This window comes from Lutjanus erythropterus, chromosome 7 (genome assembly GCF_056507025.1).
Source record: "Lutjanus erythropterus isolate fLutEry1 chromosome 7, fLutEry1.hap2, whole genome shotgun sequence".
NCBI lineage: Eukaryota > Metazoa > Chordata > Actinopteri > Lutjaniformes > Lutjanidae > Lutjanus > Lutjanus erythropterus.
In genome coordinates, this window is record NC_139323.1 from 41,670,140 (window position 1) to 41,694,467 (window position 24,328).

Consider the following 24,328-nt stretch of genomic DNA (forward strand, 5'->3'; position numbering starts at 1 on the left):
GTTTCGATTTGACTTCGGGTGGCTTCTCAAGGACCCTGTAACCCCTTCCAGGATTCTCTTCAAGCACCCGTGAAACCATACCATATCTTTAGTAACAACACTTGAACCCCACAATAACTCCAGGATTCTCTTCAAGGACCCTTGAAACTCCTAAAAGACCATTCTAACTTGCTAAAAGATATCCAGTACCTTCTATACATACCCTGGAACCTTAAGGGAATCCAGTAATGTATTCAAGGACCTATTGTACCTTTTCAAGAAATCTGTACCCCATCCATGACTCCAGGATTCTTTTCAAGGACCCTTGAAACTCCTGTAGGGCCATTCTACCCCGCTGAAATATGTTACCTTTATTTAAGGACCCTGGAACCTCAAAAGGACTGGTACTTAACTCAGTGACAATTTAAGTCTTCCCTGGACCTCTGATACTTTCTCAGGGGCTCTGGAACCTTCTTCATGACTCCAGGATTCTTTGAAAGAAAAATCCTCAAGGACTGGTCAAGCCTTCTCAATGATATCTAGTATAGATTGTGAGTACACTGGATTCCATGAACATCTTCAAGGACCCCTCAGAACCCCAGCAAGGACCCCTGAAACAAGGACAGTTTAAGCCGAAAGACTCCTAAACCTCCTCAACGACTCCAGGATCCTCTTCAAAAGTGTCTGGAACATCAAGGGCCTTGAAGGACCATCATGCTCAAAGATATCTGGCACCTTTTTGTGAGAACCCTACAACCTCAAAGGAACACTTTGAAGGACCCCTCAAAACCCCTCCTCAACCCTATCCTCAAGGATAATTTAGGTCTTCTCAAGGACCTCTGGTACCTTCTCAAGGATCCCTCAACTCTCCTCAACAACTCCAGGAACCTCTTAAAGAAATGTTTGAACCTCTTATACACTCTCAAGGACCCTGAAAACCCTCAAGAACCCTTTAAAATCCTCACAAGGACCAGTGAAGCCAATAGTCAAATGTTCTAAATTAATCGGCAAGGTGATAAAAATGCAGGTAACCATGGCAACAGTTGTGATGGTCTGGACTATGTTAACAATTAACTCATCAAGGACCCCTTGAACTCCCTCAAGGACCATTTGAGTTCCTCAAGGACCCTCCAGTGCCCTCACCAGGACTGCTGGAACTTCCTCAGTGACAATAAGAGTCTCCACTGGACTTCTGGAGGCTTCTCAATGACCCTAGAAGCTCTTCCATGACTCCAGGATGATCTTCAAGAACCCTTGAAACCTGATAAAGGATGTACTACTCACCTCTCGTCTCTGCTGGAGAACAATGAAGTCATTATTGCTCTGATTTGTTTCTTCTGCTCAGTGGACCAGATGTCTGGATTATCTGTGGCGTGTTTCTAATCGTCAGAGCACGTGTCCACCAGGTCCTTATTACTGTCCTCATGCTGCGTTCAGGGAACACTGCAAAAAATCTGGACATCAGAGCTTTCATCATCAAAATACACGAAAATGAACTGATTAGATTTTGGTGTTCAGAGGTCTCCATCTGTCTCAGCTTGGAACAAAAATGTGGCTGTCATACTGAACTTTACTAATTTCTGCCAGTTGCACCTGGCAGTTGTGGTCTATGTAGCTAATGTTAGCTGTTGATCTGTGCAGCTAATGTTAGCAGTTAGTCTGTGTAGCTAATGTTAGCTGTTATCTGTGTAGCTAAAGTTAGCTGTTGATCTGTGTAACTAATGTTAGCAGTTGCTCTGTGCAGCTAATGTTAGCTATTGGTTTGTGTAGCTAATGTTAGCAGTTGGCCTGTGTTGCTAATTTTAGCCGGTTTTCTGTGTAGCAAACATCAGCAGCTGTCTATGTAGCTAACATTAGCAATAAGTCTATGTAGCTGACATTAGCGGTTGGTATGTGTAGGTAACGTTGCAGCATTGGTGGTCAATGAGGTGAAATAGAAACAGATTGCAGTACTGCAGGTATTTCTGATATGTGTATTGGAAGAACCCGAATATTTCTGTCACTAGTAGTGCTAGTCTTCACTGGAGAACATTCTGCCAGAACCAAAAACTCAAGAGAACTCATCTGAGAGGCAGAACTGAGTCCAGTGAATGAGTCCAGTGTGTCAGGTGGTCCTGGTTCCTCAGCAGCCCTGGAGACAGTAATCAGTTCCTGTTGTGGATTTCAAAGCCATTTGGCCTATTTACACTTCACCCTGAGTAGAATATATACGTCGACAGCAGCAGAAATGGAGGAGGACGTGTGTGTGTGTGTGTGTGTGTGTGTGTGTGTGTGTGTGGTATTTATTTCTCCCTCTGCTGTCTCAACCAGCTGGAACACAAAGGCATCTGACAGCAATCAGGATGAGGGGAAAATGCATGAAAACAAACACTCTTGTTTGGAGCGCAGGCTTCCTGGCTTTTGTCAAATGCTCCGTTTGAGCGAGCCTTCTAATGTTCTGCAAGTGCAGATGCTGCCGAGCCAAACATTTAAAAAATTAGGAAGGGGGGAAGAAAGACGAGAGAATACACAGGAGACGACAGAGCGAGGAGGAGGAGAGCATGGAGAAGACAAAAGGGTCATTTAATATGGCTGATGTGGTGGAAGGACAGCTGGTGAACCGTCCCTGTTAATGTGTCTTCATATGGACACTTTGGCTTCACTGAGCTTCAGCAGGACAGCAGGGCGGGTGGATGGATGGATGGATGGATGGATGGATGTGTGGATGGATGGACGGATGGATATGTGGATGGATGGATGGATGGATGGATGGATGGATGGATGGATGGATGGAGTGCTGGGTGGCAGGGTGCTGCTGCTGCCGCTGTGACGCCCAGGGGCGCCGACGTGCTCCACAAAGAGGGGGCAAAGGGAAAACAGATGTTGACAATCAGGTCTTTTCTTCTCTCTCCGGTTAGTGAGAGGAAGGAAGAAAAATGCACATATTTGGGGAACTTATTGGATTTTGGGGGATAAATTGGAGAAATGTGTCGAGGCTCGTTCTGCTGACTGTCGGGAGTCTGTTGGCTGATTGAAGCATCAACATGTTGACAGGAAGTTTGTGTCAATGTGAGATGTTTTTACAAGCTGCTTGTTTAGACTGCAAATTAATTTATCACTGTAATAATTCACCAAACAATCAAGATGTAAAAAAAAATAAACTTTTTAAAAATATTTAAAGGGATAGTTCAGGTTTTTTGAAATGGACCTGTGGTCAGTATATGTGAAAACCAGGACGTCTGCACGTCCTGAAGTTTTTCTAATGTTTCTCACTTCTGATTGTCACAGTAATATTTTAAATTAATTTCTATTATTGCAGCTTAAGGCTTAAAATGATTTAAAATAAAGAAAAATATACCTTTAAAGTGTGTTATCTGTTGAAAATGTGAGTTTAACTTGTGAACATTAATTTCTGAAAATAAATTTTATATCATTACTTCCCTTTGAAGTGTGACCATATATGTGAGGTGTCTTCATAAGCCTTTGAAATCAGTCCTTTAACATGGACAAAATGCCAACAACTATATAATTTACTTGTTTTCATTTTTATGGTTTCAAGAGAATTGATTTGTATAATTGCAGGTTACATTTAAGACAGCTTGATAAAAAAAAACATTCTATCTGTAGTAAACCAAATATTTACATAAAACTGAATGAATCTCATGTAAATAAATCCAACTTTTAATTAGTTAATTGAAGGTATTTGCACAAATGAGTCACACTTGGGCAGATTTATTATGTCACCATGTTTTATTTATTTTTTTTATATTATTTTGACAGGACACAGAGTGAGACAACAGGAGGAGTCAGAGCTGCAGTCAGACAGCAGGTCAGTAGAAACCTTCAGTAGAATCAGATGTCAGAGTCAGAAGAAAAACAATCCAAACATCTGTCCTGATCTCAGTCAACTTTTTGTCCTCAAGATAAAATAATTGATAAAACCCAGAAACACAACGCTGCCTCCTACTGGGAGCTGAAGTCATGACCAGCAGAACTGGAATAGTTTTTACATGAAAGAATGACAGTTTTATTCTGCAGCACATGTGATAATGACATTTATTTTACACACTGAAAGATAAACATCTCTGCTTTGCAAAAACACTTCTTATGTCCTGTTTCCTGCTTCATGACATTTATTTATCACTACATTAATTTTGTTTGAACTGTAGAGTAACAGACTGTTTACAGTCAGCTCTCTTATTAAACACACACATACATCAGCATCTCACTGTTGAAGTTTTTATTTGTATTTCTTTTTTTTAATAAATGCATGAAATTAAAGTACATGAAGATAAATCTGACAAACATATGTCCTGTTTTAAAATGAAAGAAATTTAAAATGAGATATAAAAACAGTCATAATTCTTCACCATTAAAATCCCTCATCAGTCTGGTGCAATGTTTCTATTTTTATTCAAAGCAAAGTTACAAACATTGACAACGTAAGTGTTATAATATGCAAGTGCTGTATTAATATTTGCAATTGTTTGTTTGTTTTCATGGTATGAAAATTCATTGTTATGATACATGCACATTAATTTATCTATTCTATTAAAATCAAAATGTCAGGGGTTTATTTCTAAAGAGAAATAACTTTTTTTTTTAATTTAAAAAAGGTCCTGCTCCCCTGCAGTTTCAGTTCAAATGGGAAATGTGAAATAGCCATCTATTAAAAAAAATTTTCACTTTCACATTATATATATTTTTTAATTATAAGAAAGTGCTCCAACAAAAAATCATCATTCATTCATTTCATTCAAGAGTTATTGTAACCTATAATAAAATAATAATCATAATAATAATAATAATAATAATAATAATAATAATAATAATATAGTAGTTATATAATAGTTCAGGGGGACACTCCACATAATATAGAAAGATAAAGTGAGACTTTATTTCATGTATTTTTTGTCCAGTAATGATTTGGTGGAGTTGTGACAGTAAACAGTCACTGACTGTGAGCTCAGCTGCTCTGCAGACTGAAGTTGTGGAGATCAAACAAACAGAAACGGTTCTCTCAGTGGAGGTTCTTCATGTTTCGACTGTGGCTTCATTTGAGAACAAAGTGGAACATTTAGCAACTACAGAGACTCCAAATTTTTCTCCGGAGTTGGTGGAGACCCAAAGAAGCTAAAAGAAAAAAAAATGGATTTACATGAATGACAAACGATGTAAGTACAGTTATTTATTTATATTAGTTGAGTGTTTTCTGTCCTTTCTTCCAGTTTAGGAGGTAAAACGTGTCTAACAGCTAACTCATGTTGTATTTTAGCTGATAATAACAGTTTGAAGTTCAGGTTAGGGTTTGTCTCAGCAGTTAAACCCGTTTAGTTTAAGTTAACTAGTTTACAGTTTATGTTGGTGGCTAAAATGGTTTAGTTCAGGTTAGCCAACAGTCCATTTCAGTGGATGAATTGTTAAATCGAGTTGGCTAACAGTTCATTTGTCAGCTCACACGATGTAGTTTACTAACTAACTAGGTTACAGTTTATTTTAGCAGCAAAACAATTTTAGTTCAGTTTAACTGACAGTTGATTTTAGTAGCTTATACTGGAATGGTTAGCTGCTAAAATAAGCAGTTAAGTTCAGGTTAGCTAATTGTGTGTTTTAGTATCTAAAACGGTTCATTTAGCTAACAGATTGTTTTAGTAGCTAGCTTACACTATTACATACATAATTTTAGACTGAAAAAATTTTAAGTTTATCTGGCTAATATTTTTTATTTTGGCTAATAAAACCTTGAAGTTCATTAGCATTAAATGATTTGTGCAGCTATGACTTAGCAGATTAGCTAAAAGCTAAACAGCGGTTAAAACACTTAGGTTAAGTTCAGGTTAGTTAACAGTTCATTTTAATAGCTAAACTGGGTAAATAGTCTTAGCTTACAGTTCATTTGTCTTCTTAAACAGTGTAGTTTAATTTAGCAAACAGTTATATTGCAGTAGCATACAATGATTAAAAAATAATTAAGAAAGCTGACTAGTTTTGTATGAGATAGTCTAGCTAATAGTTTTATTTTAGTAGCTAAAATGGTTCAAGCTTGTTTTCATGTCTAAAATGTTTAATTTAGCCCAGAAGTCATTCTACCAGCTACTACTAAGTAGCTAATATTTTAGCTGATAAAACTGACTTTCTGGTTTGTCTGAGCAACTAAAAGTGTTTCATTCAGTTAGCAGGTCTTAAACAGTGTAGTTAAGCTAGGTTAATGCAGTTTAGCTTTCAGCTCATGTCAGCTATTTAAGAAGTTAAGTTCAAATTAGCCAGGTTATAATTTATTTTTTGTTTATAATTTAGTTTAGTTCAGTCAGTTGATTTTAGGAGCTTAAACGGTGTATAATAGTTAGCTGTCTTAAAACATGTTATAGTTAGCCAAGGGTTTTCTTAAGTGTCTCAGTCTGTTCATTTAGCTAACTAATTATTATAAGAGCTACACTAAGTAGTTAGCTCTAGTAATATTTTATTTTAGAAGCAAAAACTGTTCCAGTTTAGTTAATATTTTGTTTACCTAACCTAAACTTTGAAGTTTAGTTTAGCTAGCTAACTGGTAAGATAAGTTCAGTCAGATTTTAAATAATTTTTTTGTGTTTTTTTTTATTTTATTCGACAGGATGGCTGAGGAGCAGACAGGAAAGGGAGGAAAGAGCGAGGGAATGACATCTAGCAAACAACCGCAGGGTGGAATCGAACGGGCCTCCACAGGAAGGACTCAGTTTTTGTAGAGAGCTGCACGCTCCACCAGGTGAGCCGCCGTGATGCACTGTATTTTAGTCATGTCACCTGTTTAATTTATGTGAGCTAATAGTTTATTTTAGCAGATAAAATGGTTCATTTCAGGTGAGCTATTGGTTTGTTTTAGTCACTAAAATAGACCTTTTTCATGGTAGCCATATTGATATAAAATGGGAGAGTTAACGCAGACGTTATCAATGCAGCTCGACTCTGTTTGTAACCTTAATAATCACTGTATTTATTTCATGTCAAAATGTCTGCTGTGGAAAAGCAGTTTAAAGTTAAGTGTAGCTTACAGTTTGTTTTAGTAACATAATTTAAACTGTATAAAGTTTTATTAGCAGCTAATACAGTTAAGTTCAGGTAACCTAATGGTTTGCTTTAATGATTAAAACTCTTCAGTTAGCCAACAGGTAATTTTATTAGCTAAAGTAAGTAACTAGTATTTCATTTTAGATGTAAAAACCTTTCAGTTTAGCTAATGTTTTATTTTAGCTGATAAACCTAAGGTTAGTTAATGGTTTCATCTGTGAAGTTTATTTAGCAAGTTTTAAATACTGTCAATCAAGTTAACTAATTCCTTCCTCAAAAATCTCTGAGATGCCAATTTGGCAGTCATGAGTATTCTGAAAATAATATAAAAGTGCTATTTTAAGTAGAGCTGCAAGGATTCATTGGGAATCAGTTATTTAATTAATCACCAACTATTTGGATAATCAATTGATTGGTTTGAATATTTTTTTTAAGAAAAAGAAGTCAAAAATCTCTGATTTCAGCTTCTTAAATGTGAATATATGCTGCTTTCTTTACTTTTCTGCTTTCTTTACTAGAAAACAAGACGCTTGAGGACGTCTTCTCTGACATTTGGAAACATTTTTTGTCCACGTGCTCCACCTGTTTTCAAGTTTGGACCAATTTTCATTATTTTCCAAATCTGACTAATAATTTGAAAATATTGAAAATAATAAATATATCTAGTTATTAACTAATTGATTAATTGAGAAAATAATTGTTACAGAAGACTTGAAAATTGGTCCAAACGTGGAGAGCTTGATGTATGTCAGTGTGTTCCACATCATCCTGGGCTTTGATCAACATTTGTCACCATTTTACATTTTATAGATCAAACAACTGATCGATTAATCAAGAAAACAATCAACAGAGTTATCTATGATGAAATAATTGTTATTATGAAGTATGAAAACACTCAGGACAGCAGCTGGACTTCCTAAACAGATTTTATCTCCCTGATTTCAGCTTCTGGTTGAACTCTGAAGAACCTTTTTGTGGTTCATCATCATTACTGTTCAGTGAAAACAATGGCTCGAGTGGTGCAGTATGGTTCCTCAGGTGATCACGTGTAGAACCCCCTCGTCCCTCCTCCCCTTCCCTCGTCTCACCTCCTGGCCCGGTGTACCTTACCCCCTCCGACATCCCGAACGTCCCTCCGTATCTCCGGCTGAATCGCATTCCTCCGTTTGGCCGCCACAATGGGAGAACTGTTTGATGGCGGCTCTGCTCTGGTTCAGGTATTCCCCTGTCTGATTAGGAACCTGAGCTTCACAGACCTCCCGCACCTCCCTCTGAGCCCTTTATTACCACGTCACCCCCCCCCACACAAAACCACCATCCCCATCCACCCCCCCGAGCTCCAACACAAACAGACAGTGAAGTGATCTTACAGGTTACAGCACATGTTTGTTGATGTGCGACATGATGGGACACTGCTGCTCACTGCGTCTCTCTGTCCTGGAAAAAACAAACACAACATGTATTAATCACACGCTGTGAAAACCTCATAACTCCACTGTTGCTTTTAAAAGGATCTCTCTCAAGTTTTGACCACAGATTTTCTAATTAAATCCTTTCAAAACCTCAGTGAAGAAAACATCCAGCTGCATTTCCAAATACAGCTCACTGTGATTTAATCAGGAGAATGAATCTGTGCTGCAGGGATGCAACTCATGATTATTTTCACAGTTGATGTTTGCCTATAAAATGTCAGAAAATGGTGAAAAATGTTGATCAAAGTCCAACATGGACTCCACCTGTTTTCACACATTTGGACCTGTTTTACAACTAGTGATCAATCTGGCAATAATTTTTCCACTAATTGATTAGTTGTTTGCTTCATAAAATGTCAGAAAATGTTGATCAAAGTCCAAGATGATGTCCTCAGATGTCTTATTTTGTCCACAACTCAAAGATGTTCAGTTTACTATCAGAGAGGAGTAAAGAAACCAGAAAATATTCACATTTAAGAAGCTGAAATCAGAGAATTTGGACTGTTTTTAATGAAAAAAAATTCTCAAAATAATCAAGTGATTACCAGAATAGTTGACCATTACATCAATAGTTGATTAGTAAGAAATTAATCGATTAATCCTAGCAGGTCTAACAAACATCGCTCATTCTTGAGAATTGGAACAAAACTGTATTTTGAGGAGGGGTTTGTTTTTACTATTCAGTTATGCTGGAAAATATATTTCAACTCTTGGCTATTAAATCTCGTAACCTCCTACTGATTAAATTAAATGTAGACATCAGATGGAAAATTTGATGCTACATTTTTCATTTCACAGCATCGTCGTAGTGAGCAGCCATTTTACTTTTTAAAGTGTCTGAGTCTCTTAATGTTAATCAAAATACACATTTTTAAACCATAATTCTTATTTATCTTTGATTTAGAAGGACTACAGAGTCGACACATTATGGTTGAGACACATCTGATAGAAATATTATTGAATTAATTTGTCTAAAAATAAAAAATTTACCAGTGCTTGAGCAGTATACCCACCTTTTTTTAACCAGGAAGTGAGACAGGGGTCTTTAGGGTATAGCTGACCCTTTTTATGCCTGATTAAATCACCTGGGACACAACTTAAAGGACCAACATCTTCATAAAAATATATTTTAAAACAAAGATGATTATAATAACAACACACGTTTACACCTCTGTTATCACTCGGTATTGTTAGTTTGAAGTTTTTAAATTGTTTGGATTCTTATCTGGGACACAGAGACAGTTTAGACATTAAATATCGCAAACCAAAACATTTCATAAATTACTTAAATTTCATAGAAATAAATTTAGATTTAGAATGAATTTTCATTAAAAAAAAAAAGATTTTTGGTAGGACATGATTTGTCTCAATTCTCAAGAATATGTGATGTACATACTGTGAATATTCTCCTGAAATCGTCCCTGTAAACTGTAAAACTGTTAAATTTTGAAAAACAAAACATTTTCTCAACATAAATATCTTCAACTATATCCGTTATTGTCCTGACACTTAATATCCTGTATTTATATACATATTTAAATTTTAACATTAAAATCCACAACACCATATTTGCATTTCATGGAAATTTTCTGGATGTCTGAATGCATCATTTTATACATGTTTCACCGTTCTGAACTCTGACTGGACAGATGGATCTAGTTGTGGGTAAACAGGACAGTTAAAAGAGTGAAATGCTCAAATATAAAATTCAAAATAATTTATAGACAAAAAACATCTTTTTGTATTTGATTGTAACTAACTACATTTAATCAGGTCTTGTACAGTTTGAAGTACTCGTACTTTACTTGTTATGTGATTTTATACTTCTGCTTCACTACATTTCAGGGGGGAATTTTGTTTTTCTGTTAATGTCACAAAGACTTCTTTCATGCACCGTTTGACCGCTTACTTTCTAGAAAAAAAACAGAGATCTGGACCCATATTTTCAAATTATTAGTCAGATTTAGATTTATCAACTTGATACCTAGGTGACCTCTTATGGAGAACAATTAGGGCTGCACAATTAATTGCAAAATAATCAAAATCACAGTATGTCCACCCTGCATTTATTTGATAAAGGAAAAATAAGAGTAAACAGCATTAAAATTAATATATATATGTAGAGATGTTCTGACCTACAAATCTTTTTCTCCAGATGTCAACGTGTTTGTTTGGTTCAAACCCCAACAAATGTCACATCGTTATGATTTTATTTTATTTTCTTTAAGTAAAAATGAGAAGAGAAGAGAAGATTCTGGTGCAAGAATAATCTTCCTCACTAATCGTATTGCATATCGCGATCACATTTCCAGCCAAAATAAACTACTTTTTTTACCATATCATGCAGCTCTAAGTATAAGCAACATCTATAATAAAATAATGAACGGAAAATGGCTCTGACTGTAATGAAGTGCAACATTAAGTTCAGTTTTTGCAAACCAGCACCTTTAACTTTTAGCTTATCTGATCCTAATATTAAACATTATTAAGATGGACAGTTTAAACTTTGGACTTCTGGAAGTACTTTGCTTATTAATGATTTATAACTGACTCATACAACATAAGTAAATGAATTAGTAACATTAATAAAAGCTTATAAACCCTTTATTAAGGGAGCCTTCTTATAAAGTGCTTCCAGTTATCATTCTGTATTTAACTGACAGGTATAGTTATTTTTGTTGTTGTTTTGACTGTATATGTTTGCAGTTGTTTTTATGCTGATATGGCCTTTACTGTTTCTTTTGCCCTTTTTAAAGGGCAACACAAATACAATTTATTATTTTTATAGTCACAAATTACTTTAAATCAAGTATATAAAGCAGTAAAACAAACTCCATCTCCAACAGCTACAAGATTAAAATGCTGTTTACAACTCAGTGTTCAGTATTTCAGTGATTATTTCCTTGAGTCTTGTACTTGTGATTTTGTTCTATACTTACACTTCACTACGTTTCAGGGGTAATATATTGGTTTTAAGAAGTCCTCCTGGTTGGTGTTTTATTCCTCTCCAGTATGACTCTTCTCATGTAATGCACCGTTTGACCAATTTCTGTCTGAAAAAAAAGTTCACAGAACATCTGAACCAATATTTTCAAATCAGATTTGGATGATTTGACTCGGTGTTATTTCTTATGCAGTACAAGCACCTGTAACACAATTATAACAAAAAATAACACCAGGTTGTAATGAAATGCACAAACATTTGTTTGCAGAAAGGAAACTTCTCTGGCTTGTCTAAATTTTAACATCAAAAATAGTTTAGATGAAAGCAAGGTTTAAAAACCCTTTATAAAAGGACCCTTATTATAAAGTGCTTCCAGATATTATCTGGTAGTTGATCTATTTAACTGCCAGCTAGTTATTGTTAGTGCTTCTACTGTTTCTGGCTGTTTGTAGTAGTTTTTATACTGATATTGCTTATAATGTTGCTGATGTTTTTTTTACTATGTAAAATGCATTTGAGTCCTTTGAAAGGACTATACAAATAAAATATATTATTATTATTATTATTATTATAGTCATACGTAACTGAAGATGATCTATATAAAGCTGTTGAACTATCTCCTTCTCCACCAGCTACTGGATTAAAATGCTGTTTACAAATCAGTGTACAGTATATGTAATGATAGTCCTATTGTACTATATAATAATATAACACTAACAAGAGTAGACCTGCAGCAATTTATCAGTTAAGGAATTGTTAATTGACTATTAAATTAAACAGCAACTCTTTTGATAATTAATTAATCATTTTGGGTAATTTTTTAACGAAAAATGTCAAAAATTGTCTGATTTAAGCGTCTTTAATGGAAATATTTTCTGGTTTCTTTCCTCTCTGACAGTAAACTGAATATCATTGAGTTGTGGATAAAACAAGACATTTGAGGACGTCATCTTGGACTCTGATCAACATTTTCTGACATTTTCTAGACCTAGACTTTCATTTTAATACCGCAGGACTTGCAGAACATTTTCTAACACTTTTACTTGCAAAGACGCATTTCTCACAGTATTATTTTACTACTAGTCCTTGTTTTTCAGACCGAGCTGTAAAGTGTAAGTGAAATGAAAGCAGACTTACTGACGGCTCAGTGTGATGTGTTTCAGGCGGATGGACGGACAGACGGACGGACGCACGGCGAGCAGTGTCTTCTCTTCACGGAGCGTGAACAGGTCTGCGCTCTCTCACCGGGCTTCAGTCTGGAGGTATTTATGCCAAAACACACGAGTTTTCTGCTGCAGGAGGGACGGAGGGGTGAGGACGAGGGGGGGAGAAAAGTGTGTGGGGGGGGAGGAGGAAGGATGGAAACTCAAAACAAAACATAGCATGATAGTGTGTAAGCAGTTCCATGTGTCCGGAGGACTGATCGCCCTGCGGTGCTGCAGCCCTCTGCCCTCCCTCCCCCCTTTTCTCTCCCCTCTCTCCCCCCCTGCTCTCTACCTGCCTCCCTCCTTCTGTCCCGTCATTAAAGTGACCATAAAAAAGCCGTACAAGTTGTTTGGAGTCAGTTCAGTTTAGCCAGGGCTGCCTCCTCTTCCTCTTCTTCTTCTCCTTCTTCTTTTTCTGCTCCTGGTGATGATGATGATAATGAAGAACAAGCCCTAATTATACCAGAGGAGGGGGGGAAAAAAAGGAGAAGCGACCCGAGGTGCACGGCGATGCGGAAAAAAGGCTCATCATTCTGCTCGGCTGTGTGTGTGTGTGTGTATGTGAGGGGGTGTGTGTTTTGTCTCTCTGAGCAGATGACTGCCGCTCACCTTGCCACGGGGTCTGCATGAGATTGGTTCATTGTCAAGGAGCTTTTTTTTTTTTTTTTTTTTTTTTTTTTTTACCCATGATTCCATATGGTATGGAGCGGGCTACATGTTGCCCAACATGCCAGTGCAAATGTTTTCTCAATTAGGTGTCTTATCTCCGGTGAGCGCACTCGCATCAGATGAAGCTTGCTGACAGCGTAATGGCAGGGAAAACCTCGGAAGGCTCCATCAAATGGCAGCTCTGCTACGACATCTCAGCCAGGACCTGGTGGATGGTAAGTTGGCACAACATTTTCTTTTTTTTTTTTCTTTCTTTCTTCTTCTTCCTGCTGTTTTCTTCAACCAAAAAGAAGCTGCTTCCCTCCTCCTCCTCCTCTCTTCTCTTCCTCCTTCTTCTTCTTGGGCTTTCAGACGCACAGCAGCTTTGTGTTTTATTTCCAAAAAAGCTCCTGGATTTTTGTTTGTTGTTTTTATCTGTCAGCGTCCCGTCTCCCCCGCCGCTGCTGCCCCCCTCTCTTGTCTCCGCGGCGTCCCGTTAGCGGATGGGTGCCAGCAGCTCAGGTCTGCAGCCGCGGCGGCCAGGGGGTTTGTTCTTCCCTTCTACTTCTTCTTCTTCTGCTGTCGTGACGCTGAGGCTTCTCTCGTCATCTCCCGCGCTCCCTCTCGTTGCGTCTAATTAACAGGAAACTTCTCTGCAAACACACTGAAAGTCCTGCTTTGTCTCTGTCCGCTCTCTGAGAAAAAGAGCTGAACATCGCGCTCGGCTCCCTGAGCTCTGACACACCACCGCCGCTGTGGCAATTACATCGCACCAGGGAACAAACACCCCACTCTCCTGCGGTGGTGTCCCGGGACGCGCCGGGGCTCGGGCTCCAGTGCCGGGGCCGCAGTCAGCAGCTTGTCGTGGTCAGCGAGGCCAGCCGACCTTTGACACCCCCGTCACTGCTGTGGTGGCTGGGAGAACGGAGGGGCGGGAGAGTAGGGGGGAGGCTGAGGTCCGAGCAGGGAGAAGCTGGCAGACAGACGGGGGGTTAAGGGGAGTTTGGTGACTCCGCTGAGAGGCGCGGAGGGGGTCGGGGGGCAGTTTTGGTGCCTCACAATAGTCTATTGTGGCCGGCTCGACCAAATGAGCCACAGAGATGAAAGAGCTCAGAGGGTTCATTAGAGGACAGCTCATTATTGCTGCCACCGTCACATTTAACATTGTGCGACCAGGGTCAGCTCCGTCTGCACCCTGGTGTCGTGGCGTTGTGGTGAGTTTTTGGTGGACGGACAGAACGGCTGGATGCAGAGTTTTGGCGCTGCAGGTTCTCGCTCTCCTCCAGCCTGAATAAAAACAAAAAAGAGTTGTGTTGCCAAAGAGACAAAGGCGGCTTTATCCTCTCCGTAACAGGACCGTGAACTTTGTGAATTCCTCTCGGTCAAACCAAAACCACCGCCAGCCCCCCTCACCCCCACCCGTCCCCTAAAACACACACACACACACACACACACACACACACACACATAGAGAGACACACACTTTCACTGTCCAGCCCACCACCACCACCAGCAGGACAGCGGCAGGCAGCCCGTGGATGATGATGGGCCACGGCCGTCTGCTCAGGGTCCGAGGAGTGTTTGTGTGTGTGTGTGTGTGTGTGTGTGTGTGTGTGTGTGTGTGTGTGTGTGTGTGTGTGTGTGTGTTTGTGTGTGTGTGTGTGTGTGTGTGTGTGTGTGTGTGTGTAGAGGCTCAGTTGGTGGGTGAGAGAGTTTTGCTCCCCGGTGTGTGTCTGAATGCGCCTGCTGGCTCGAATGGAGGACAATTTTATTTTGAAAATGAGTGGAAATCTGGGGGTTTTTTATATATTTTATTTGCATTCTGCTAAAAACCTGCAGACAGCTTTATTTTTGTTGTGCTTTAGTGACATAAATCGATTGTTTGGTCCAGTGAGACTGCACACTTTCACTTTATGATTTAATTATTTTGAGCCCCAAATAATTATAATGGAAGGTGTCACAGCATCTCTTTTCTCACTGTGCATGTTGTTGCTAATTTGTTGTGTCTGTCTGATATTGTGTCTCAAATAGGGCATAAATCAAATTAAGCTGCTGCAGTGATGATTTTCTGTCTGCACAATTTAACACACCACAGATTTCAGCTTAAAAAGACTCTATTTTCACTTTCAACTCAACAGTCTGGTTTTAAGTTTTACATCAAATGCGCTTCAATTTATAATTGTATACATTGTATTTAAAAAGGTATTCATTTGTATTGATAATGGTATTTTTAAAAAAATATATATATTTAAAAATATCCCCTTTGTGTCAGGGTGTCAGTTAAATAGTCTGATCTGACTGCATTTTATTGTTAAGGTTATTTGCACTGATGATTATTTGGACCCATAAAATAAAAGTCTTTCCTAATGAAATACAAATAAAATGTTGTGATGCTGCACCAAAAATTACTCTATTATTGAAAATAAAGCCAGATTTAAGGAAATATGACACAGAAAGTAAAAAATAAGAATTTAAATTTTAGTTTCCTTTCAAATTATTGTACTTAATTGCTTGAGGTTTTTGCTTGCATAATTTTTCGAACGTATTTCCACCTGCATATTGTAGAAACGACAATGAAATTCTCGTACTGAGGCACCGACATTCTCATCCCTGATCATTTAAAAATTAAAACATTTGATCAGTAATAAATTAATGTGTTAAAAACAGTTTTGTATTATGTTATTGAGCTGTGAGCGATGATCATAGCAGGTAATTAGTTGGACATAAATCCGTCCGTCCGCGCTTCAACAGCATCAGAGTCTGAAGCAGCAGAAAAGGTTAAAGTGGCCGAAAGCACAAAGAGGATTATCTGCTTAAAATTTAAAAAGCAGCTGTGATGATTTCTGTCGGGTCATTTCAGGGAAACGGATCAGTTTTTTAATTTAGTGTTATAATAACAGATTTTAGTTTTTTGATCTCATTTATATTTAAATAATTTAAAATTCCACAAATGGCGGCGAAAACGGCTGTTTGATGATTTAATTTGTTGTCCTCAGTTAACACGTGAATATTGATATTAATGGTGCCACAGGCTTCTTTAAAATTCAAGTTCATTTTTTACGTTTGACACCAGAAAGAATGATGGTTTTAAATATCATAAAAAAAAAATGTCCAGCATTTGCATTTTCACAATATTTGCAACTAACTTAATTTTCTTTGTGCTGTCAATTTGAAAAGCTGCAAGCAGCTCCTGAAATCTACTTGCACAAAATCTGCAAAAAGGTAAAATTAATGCACGTTTTATTGCATTGAGATGTTCCACATTTTAATTTTTATTGATAAATTTAATCTCAGAAAACAAATATTTTTAATTTTTCCTCCTATCTCAGCTTTTCTTCTTCTTCTTAGTTTTTAACAGTTCATTATCAGTCGGTTCTGTTTATATCAACAAATCTTAACATTTATATTCCTCAAATTTTTAATGCATCACCACACATTCAGTGTAATTATATTAAAATAAAACACATTATAATCACGGTTGAATCGTTGCCAGTTTGTATATATTGCGTCTTACAGTAAGTGGCTGTGAAACAAGCTTCCACGCCGCCGACTCGTCTGCAGCTGAATACAGTAAACACACTCCAGTGTAATCAGATCTTATTAATATTAACATTTAATGCAACGGTGTGAAGTTAAAGAGCCGCACAGGCTCTCACTTCAAAACAGTAAACAACAACCACAAGAGGAGAAAAAAATATTCTGAAAATTTAGTAAAATATTATTAATTAATCTTCTTTTCTCAGCAGGATCTGAGTTGATCTGTAAATCTCATAAAATTATATATTTTATTTATTTTTTTGATAAGAATAATTAAAAAAACTCAAACACATTTAGATTATAACTGTCATTTAATCAGTTTCAAGTTATTCTGTCCTTTCTGCCAAACAGGAAAGAAAATAATGTGGAAAAAAAAAGTGAAAAAATTAAAAAGGTTGAAGAAGACGAGCAGGAAAACCAGCTGATCTCAGAGCAGCAAAGTTTCTGCTGCTGCACACTGTTCCTTCACCACAGGGGTTAAAGGGATTTCTGCGCCACTACAAGTGATGGCCCCATAATCCATTTCGCAGTGAGCCCCCCACACACACACCCACACACACACCCACACACACACACACACACACACACACACACACACACACACACACACACACACACACACACACACACACACTCTCTTGCTATATTTGTTCAGTGTGTGAAGTTATTTTTGCTCATGAGAATAATAATTATTCACCTTGATTTAGAAAAGACAGTGACATAAAGGCGAGTACAGGAAGCTTGGAAGCCTTATTATCTCAGCTAGAAGCTGTTTGTAATTTTGTGTAATTTATTATTTTGATTTTTGATATTTGCTTGTATTAATAAGATTATTTAAAAAATGTGCACATCCCAGTATTTTATGGGTCGAGTGCTGGATCAGAAGATACCTGACAGAAGATCTGCACACCAAAAAGCTCCGGTTTAAAGGACGTTTATTCACTGCTGTGTGAGACTTTAAGCACATGGCTCCTCCTCAAAATTCTCCTGATACATACAGAGTCACCATTAGAGCTGCAGCAATTGTTAATCGACCAATAAATTAATCGTTAACTATTTTGGGAATTGATTAATTGTTTTGTGTCATTTTTGAAGGAAAAAGTCCAAATTTCTCTGGTTTCAGCTTCTTAAATATGAATATTTTCTGGTTTCTTTACTCCTCTCATGTCATCGTGGACTTTGGGAAAATTTTTCTGACATTTTTGGACCAAACAACTAATTGATTATTGGAAAAAAAAAATATCAGATTGATCACTGGTTGAAAAAATAGGTCCAAACATGAAAACAGGTGGAGCACATGGACGTACGGATGGACCAAACAAGAAATTCATTAACTGAGAAAATAATTGTTACAGAAAGGACTTGAAAAACTGGTCCAAACATGTGGAGCGGCAGCATACGTCCATGTCTCCACATGTTTGGACCAGTTTTAGGACACATTTTTCACCATTTTCTTACATTTTTAGACCAAACAGCTAATCAGTTAATCAAGAACATAATCGACAGATTGATTAATAATTATAATAATCATTACAGGAAAGACATGTTTGGACTTATTTTTCAAGTGACAAGATTGTGACAGGATTAATAGAAACTGAAAATGATTATTAGTTGCAGAACTATTCACCCTCTTAAATAACAGTTCACAGATCACTTCACATAATGTTGTAGATTGCTGTCAATATAGTTTTAGCAAACAAACAAAACAAACAAACAAACAGAGAAATGCAGATACGTTCCTTATAATAAAATGTAATTATTACTGCATGTACAGACAGAACTATCTACGAAAGGCAATATGGTCTAATGTCAAAGCCCTCATTAAAGGGACATTTAACCCTGAAATCAAAAACACATATTTTTTCTCTGTTTATCCGCCTCGATAGTTCTTTTGTGAGCTGCAGAGTTTTGTAGAGATGTCTGACTTCTCTACAACATAATGGGACTAATAGGCACTCTTACAACTAACTGTACTCAAAATGTGAAGTAGTACATATATACAGTATGAAGTATGTATACATGTTTTAAATTAATTAATTTATGGTTTTAAATTTTAGGAGATTCCCCAGTGTACCACTAGAGGGAGCTTGAGTACCACCAGTGTGGTAATTGTACCATAGTTTGAGAATCAAGTTTTTAAGTGTGTTGCCCAAATTAACCCAGGACCGAGGAGTATTAAAACTTCTCCTGCATCCTTTTTTTTACCCACATCTAGAAAAAAAAAGACTATTTGTATGGGTTTTTTTTGATAGAAAATAAATGTGTTAAATAGATAACAGAAGAGATAGATAATAGAAATAATAGAAGGATTATTTCAGGAATGCTTCCATCACATGACGGGTAAAAAATGCAGTCCTTTGTTGGTATCAGTGTCACTTTTGGGTACTTTTATTGGTACTGGTATCATAAATTTTAAACTATACTAACAGTTATTGTCATTATTGGTGAATGTGTCATTTTCTCCATTGATTGATTCAGAAATGTCAAACATGGTCACCATTTCTCAAAGTCCAAGATGACGTTCTCAAATATGTTGTTTTATCCACAAACTCTGCATCAGTGATCGGTAGTACTTTTTCAAAACTGCATTATTTTAATTTAGGGCTGCAACTAATGATTCTTTTCAATCAATTATTTCTTGATTAATTGATTAATAGTTTTTTTTTTTTGTTTGAAAATGTCAGAAAATTGTGAAAAATGTCATTCAGTGTTTCTCAAAGTCCAAGATGACGTCTTCAAATGTCTTATGTCCACAAACTCAAAGATATTCAGTTTACTGTCGGAGAGGACATTGAGAAGTTGGACATTTTTAATTCAGAACAATTAATCGAATATCAACATAGTCAGCAATTAATGTAGTATTTGACAACTACTTGATTAATCAATGTTGCAGCTCTTCGTGTGGTTCTGTGAATTATGACTATTGTCATAAATGAAATTATAGTTTCCTTCATCATATATATTGTTATTTAGTTTGTGTTTTGTTGCAAGCTAAACATTTAAATTGGAAAAAGATAAAGGTGTTCGGGTGTCGGCCAGTATGAGGAAACTACATAAAAGTAATGAAAAGAAAAGAAACCAATGGCCAATTGCAAAAATCTTAAAAAGTCTTAAAAAAGTTCAGATTAACTGATAAATCTGTTAGTTAAAGGACAGAAGTCTAATTTATTTATATAAATTTAATCTATTATGAAAATCTGACAAATGTGTAGCTTCAAAAAAGTGAAGATTAAGATGCATGTTTCAGTGTTTTGGCTGCGGATCAGAATATGAAATGTCAAGATAAAATCTTTGAACTTTAGCTTGTGGTAAAGTTTTAGTGGTGGGAGTTATTCCCCTCTGATGTGTTTGGATGTGTGCTCAGAGTTAGAGGTCTGGCGACGCTCAGTTCTGTGAATCGTTGGATCGTAGCGGACCGACGGCAGCCCGGCTCTGTGTTTGTGGTCTGTGTGAGGTCCAGTTCATTAGCCAGAGTCTCAGAGGAGGGTCGGACCGCTCTGTGAGTCTGACAGACATCGAGTTTTAAAACTGACTTTAATGAGCTCAGTGAAGGAAAACTGAGAGAAACACAGCAGAGCAGAACCCAGACGATGAGACACAGAAACTGGACGGACATTGTGGCAGACAAACCAAAAGAATCGTACCAAAGTGGAAAATGTAGATGAACCTCAAGAGTGGTGTTAAAGGAAGCAGCCACACCATTTATTCATTCTATCTCTTTTCTATCTTTCTCTGTATTCAAGCATTAATACACATCATCAGTCCGGTGCACCCGCAGAGCAGCCGTCCCAAACTAACCTCCAGTAACAGCCCGCTAAATACGCACACGTTTACATCAACACAACATTCCAGCTTTTGCCCTTATTCTGAAAAAGACCATACTGAGCTAGTCTACGACTGTAGACTGAGCTGTTTACATATCTAATGAAAATGAATATTCCTTTAATATTCCTGTTTACATGCAGCTGTGCAGATTCTCATGGATTATTCTTTCTGTCAAAATAGTATTTTTTCAGAGTCTTCCACCAGTGACGGACTTGTTTGACTGAGCAAACACAGCCTCCTTCTTTCATTCATTCAACCACCTTATTAAAGAGAACAGCATTGCAATGTTTGCACAAATCCAAAACTATTTTGATATAAAATGTTTAAAATAATGTTTAAAAATAGGTGTGTTTCTTCCTCCAACCACAAATTTGAGATTTTCTTTTGTGCACGTGTCTCTTCCTCAGTCCTGCTAACTGTTGGCTGGTTAGAATATGGCAGTATTCTGAATTTGATAAAGGTCATGTAGTGTGCATGTGCATGTGTGCATCTTTTCAGTGCCAGTATCTGTGTGATTTAGCTTTCTTCCTACAGGTTTGGTGATTCCCTCTCAGAGTTGGCTGAAAGTTTTCTTGGCTGGTTAGTTTGTCTCACTGTTTTCATGGTTTCAGACATTAGCTCAGGGTGTAAACGGCTAACACGGTTCCTCAGATTCGTTGCATAAATGCTACCAAAGTGTTTAATTTTTGTGAGGAAGGTTTTACACACCGTGTGCATCTTGTTCTATTCATGCTTCCCACTAAGTTCGGGAAATATGTGTCCAGATGTCCGCTTTCAATATACTGTTTGTTTTTATCACTAGCTGCTGATGTCTGCCTCCCTCTGCCATATCTCCCAACATATAAGAGTAATGTTAACCACAGTGTCTTTGCGTTACGTTTGCCCACAATTCAATGCAATAAAATTCACAGCAATAAAATATAAAAATGTAACAAGAGGAACAGTGTATACAGTATAAGGAGACCCAGCAGTTCAGTTTACACCATTGCACAAAGGGAATATTGATATTGCACACAGAGTGATGATAATACACCGGATTATTAAAATTCACCTGAGAGAAATATTGGACAGTATGAAGTGACATTACACTTGGAAAATGAAATTTGGACGTTGTTTTCCAATTGAGGATGGAAAATCAACAATCAGCCTTGGTAGGCTCTAATTTTGTGTAAGCTGCAAACTCCAGATCAAGTCACTGTGTGGATACAAAGTCTTCTATGTCTGCATCATGATGCATCTCAGAATCAAGATATTTCCTCACCTGTAGAACACATGATGTGTCCAGTCAGTTTTGACTCTAGTTCACCCACCTTTTGTCAGTGCTTAGTTCCCAGCACACAAGGTGAAGTTCCTTCATCATCATCAGTGCTGTCATATAACAGAATCTCAGCATGTGAAGGTGATCATGTATTTCTCATAATTCATGGTAAATATTGTTGATGTCTGCTGACAGACAGCTCACACACTCAAAGATGTAAAACAAATTGTAAATATTGATTGTATGCTTTTTAATTATTTTAATTCATTATTATGTTTGTATTAAGGTACTGTCTATAAATACTGGAGAATCAGAATTAACTTGGTACATTTTGACTTTGATGCAACCATAGATAGCATAAAGAGTGGACAGAGCCACTTCAGAAACCTGCATTGTTTCTAATGGTCAGTAGGGGACGACTCCACAGGTTACGAAAATAAGTCTGATTGTATATAAACTTATGAGAAAATGAGTCGACTTCTCAGTTGATTTATGAGCTCAGTAAACAGTTTCATAATGAGTTTATGATCTCAATCTCTAGTTTGAAGTCTTCTTCAATACAGCAGGATGTTTATTTAGTAAATTATTGTCCCATTTTTAGTAAAAGAGACTTGTTACTACAGTTTGTCTTGGAGTTCTCAGTCATACTGAATCAGGATAGAGACAGAAATGTGCATCCTCCCTGCTTCACCTTCTTGTCCAAATATGGTCACTGGCTCCAAAAAACAAGATGGTGACAGCCAAACTGTCAAAAAATGGTAGTCACAGTGTTTTTGGATGCAGTCCTAATTTCTGCAGAGATTCAGGGATGAAACCCGACCCAAGACTGTCAGACATCAACAGTTTGTCGGGCTTTGAGTTGGAAACTTTTTGGGTGTGTGAATGTCGTTCAGCTCAGCTTGGACATTTTGAGTTTTAATCTGAGCTGCAATGTTTGATGTTTTCTCCGGATCTAGACCTAGATTAGAGGTGCAGTGTGCAGTCACTGCATCCAGCAAGTGTTGGTCAACAATTAGCTCCAACGCTAACTGCTGCTAAAACCACAATATCTCCTTTTTCTATTTCTATTTGACCATAAACATCCCATGTGTGAATCAGACTCTTCCCCTCTGATGGAGGCTAACAGTTTCCCCCTGCTTCCAGTCTTTGTGCTAAGCTAGGCTAAACATTTCTCTGTACTAGACCGATTGGACCGAGCTGAAGCTGGTATCTTCATCTGACAAGACATGAAAATGTGGGACTTCTCCTTAAATAAAAAAAAAAGCTGTGACCTTCCTGTTAGTCATAGTTTGATCAGTCAGTCAGCTGATGGAAATGAGTCACATTTTCACACTAATTTTACCTTTTCAACACCACAGAGTCCACGCTGAGACGACACAGGAAGGGTATGTGTTCCTGTGAGCGTGTGTGTGTGTGTGTGTGTGTGTGTGTGTGTGTGTGTGTGTGTGTGTGTGTGTGTGTGTGTGTGTTACAGAGGGAGTGTCATATTGTGCCGAAGATGTTTCCAATTTGGAGACGGCCATGAGCGTAGTAGAGATGATTAGAGAGGAGGAAATTGGGGGATTAGAATTGTCTGCTTGAACTTCCTGAACGCGGCGTGCTCACTCGCCCACCTCTCCCTCCCTCTCTCTCCCTCTCTCACTCTCTCTCTCTCCATTCGTCCTGGCAGTCTCTCGTCCTCCTGCGGTCATCCTGTGGTGTGGAAAGTGTGAGGACACATTGAGTCCTCGAGCTCCCGGCGTGCCTCAGGCTGTCACTGACCAACGGACATGACTCACTCCTCCGCTCACCTTTTACCTCACCTGCCATCTCTCCTGCCATCTTTCCTTTTTGGTCGTTTCCTTCCTGTTCCTGTCTGTTTGTCACCCTTTTCTTTTTCCTTCTCATCATCTTTCCTTTCCCTTCACTGCATCTTTTCTTTGCCTACGTCTTTCCTGGCTGTTTATCCATACTTTTGTCTTTCTGTTCCCTTCTCTTTTTCTTTCCTTTCCCTTCAGATTTGCCTCATCTTTCCTTTTCTTCTTAGCTTTTTGTTGATATCAAAACAAGTGAGATTCCATGACTCTTGATATCCAGTTGACCCTTTCAAAGTCCCGCCCCTTTCCACTCTGTGCTCCAATAACAATTGCGCTTTGTATAACTTTCTACTTTCTTGTTTCCTTTAGCCTCCTTTTGCTGTGTTATCTTCATCTATGTTGAAAATTAGGGCTGCAACTAACGATTATTTTCATCATTGATTAATCTGTCAGTTATTTTCTCAGTTAATCAATTTTTAATCGATTTGGTAGTGTTTTGGTCTGTTAAACGTCAAAAAATGGTGAAAAATAACTGATAAAAAATATTATACATATTATATTATTAAATATTCTTTTGTCAAACATATGATGATCTACAGAATATGATGCGCTGCTATAGATTAAATTAACAGCATGTAAAG

At 37.6% G+C, this 24,328-nt stretch overlaps 1 protein-coding gene across 2 annotated transcripts in view; it reads left to right on the forward strand.

Moving 5' to 3' along the window:
- Positions 1–12,919: 12,919 nt before the first annotated feature.
- nfia (nuclear factor I/A) overlaps positions 12,920–24,328 on the forward strand; it is a 245,412-nt gene continuing 234,003 nt past the window's right edge. For both annotated transcript variants that reach the window (XM_084723833.1, XM_084723831.1), the window contains exon 1: positions 12,920–13,507. In XM_084723833.1, coding sequence (XP_084579959.1) covers positions 13,412–13,507 — 96 coding nt within the window. In that variant the 5' untranslated portion in view covers positions 12,920–13,411. The remainder of the gene's footprint in view (positions 13,508–24,328) is intronic.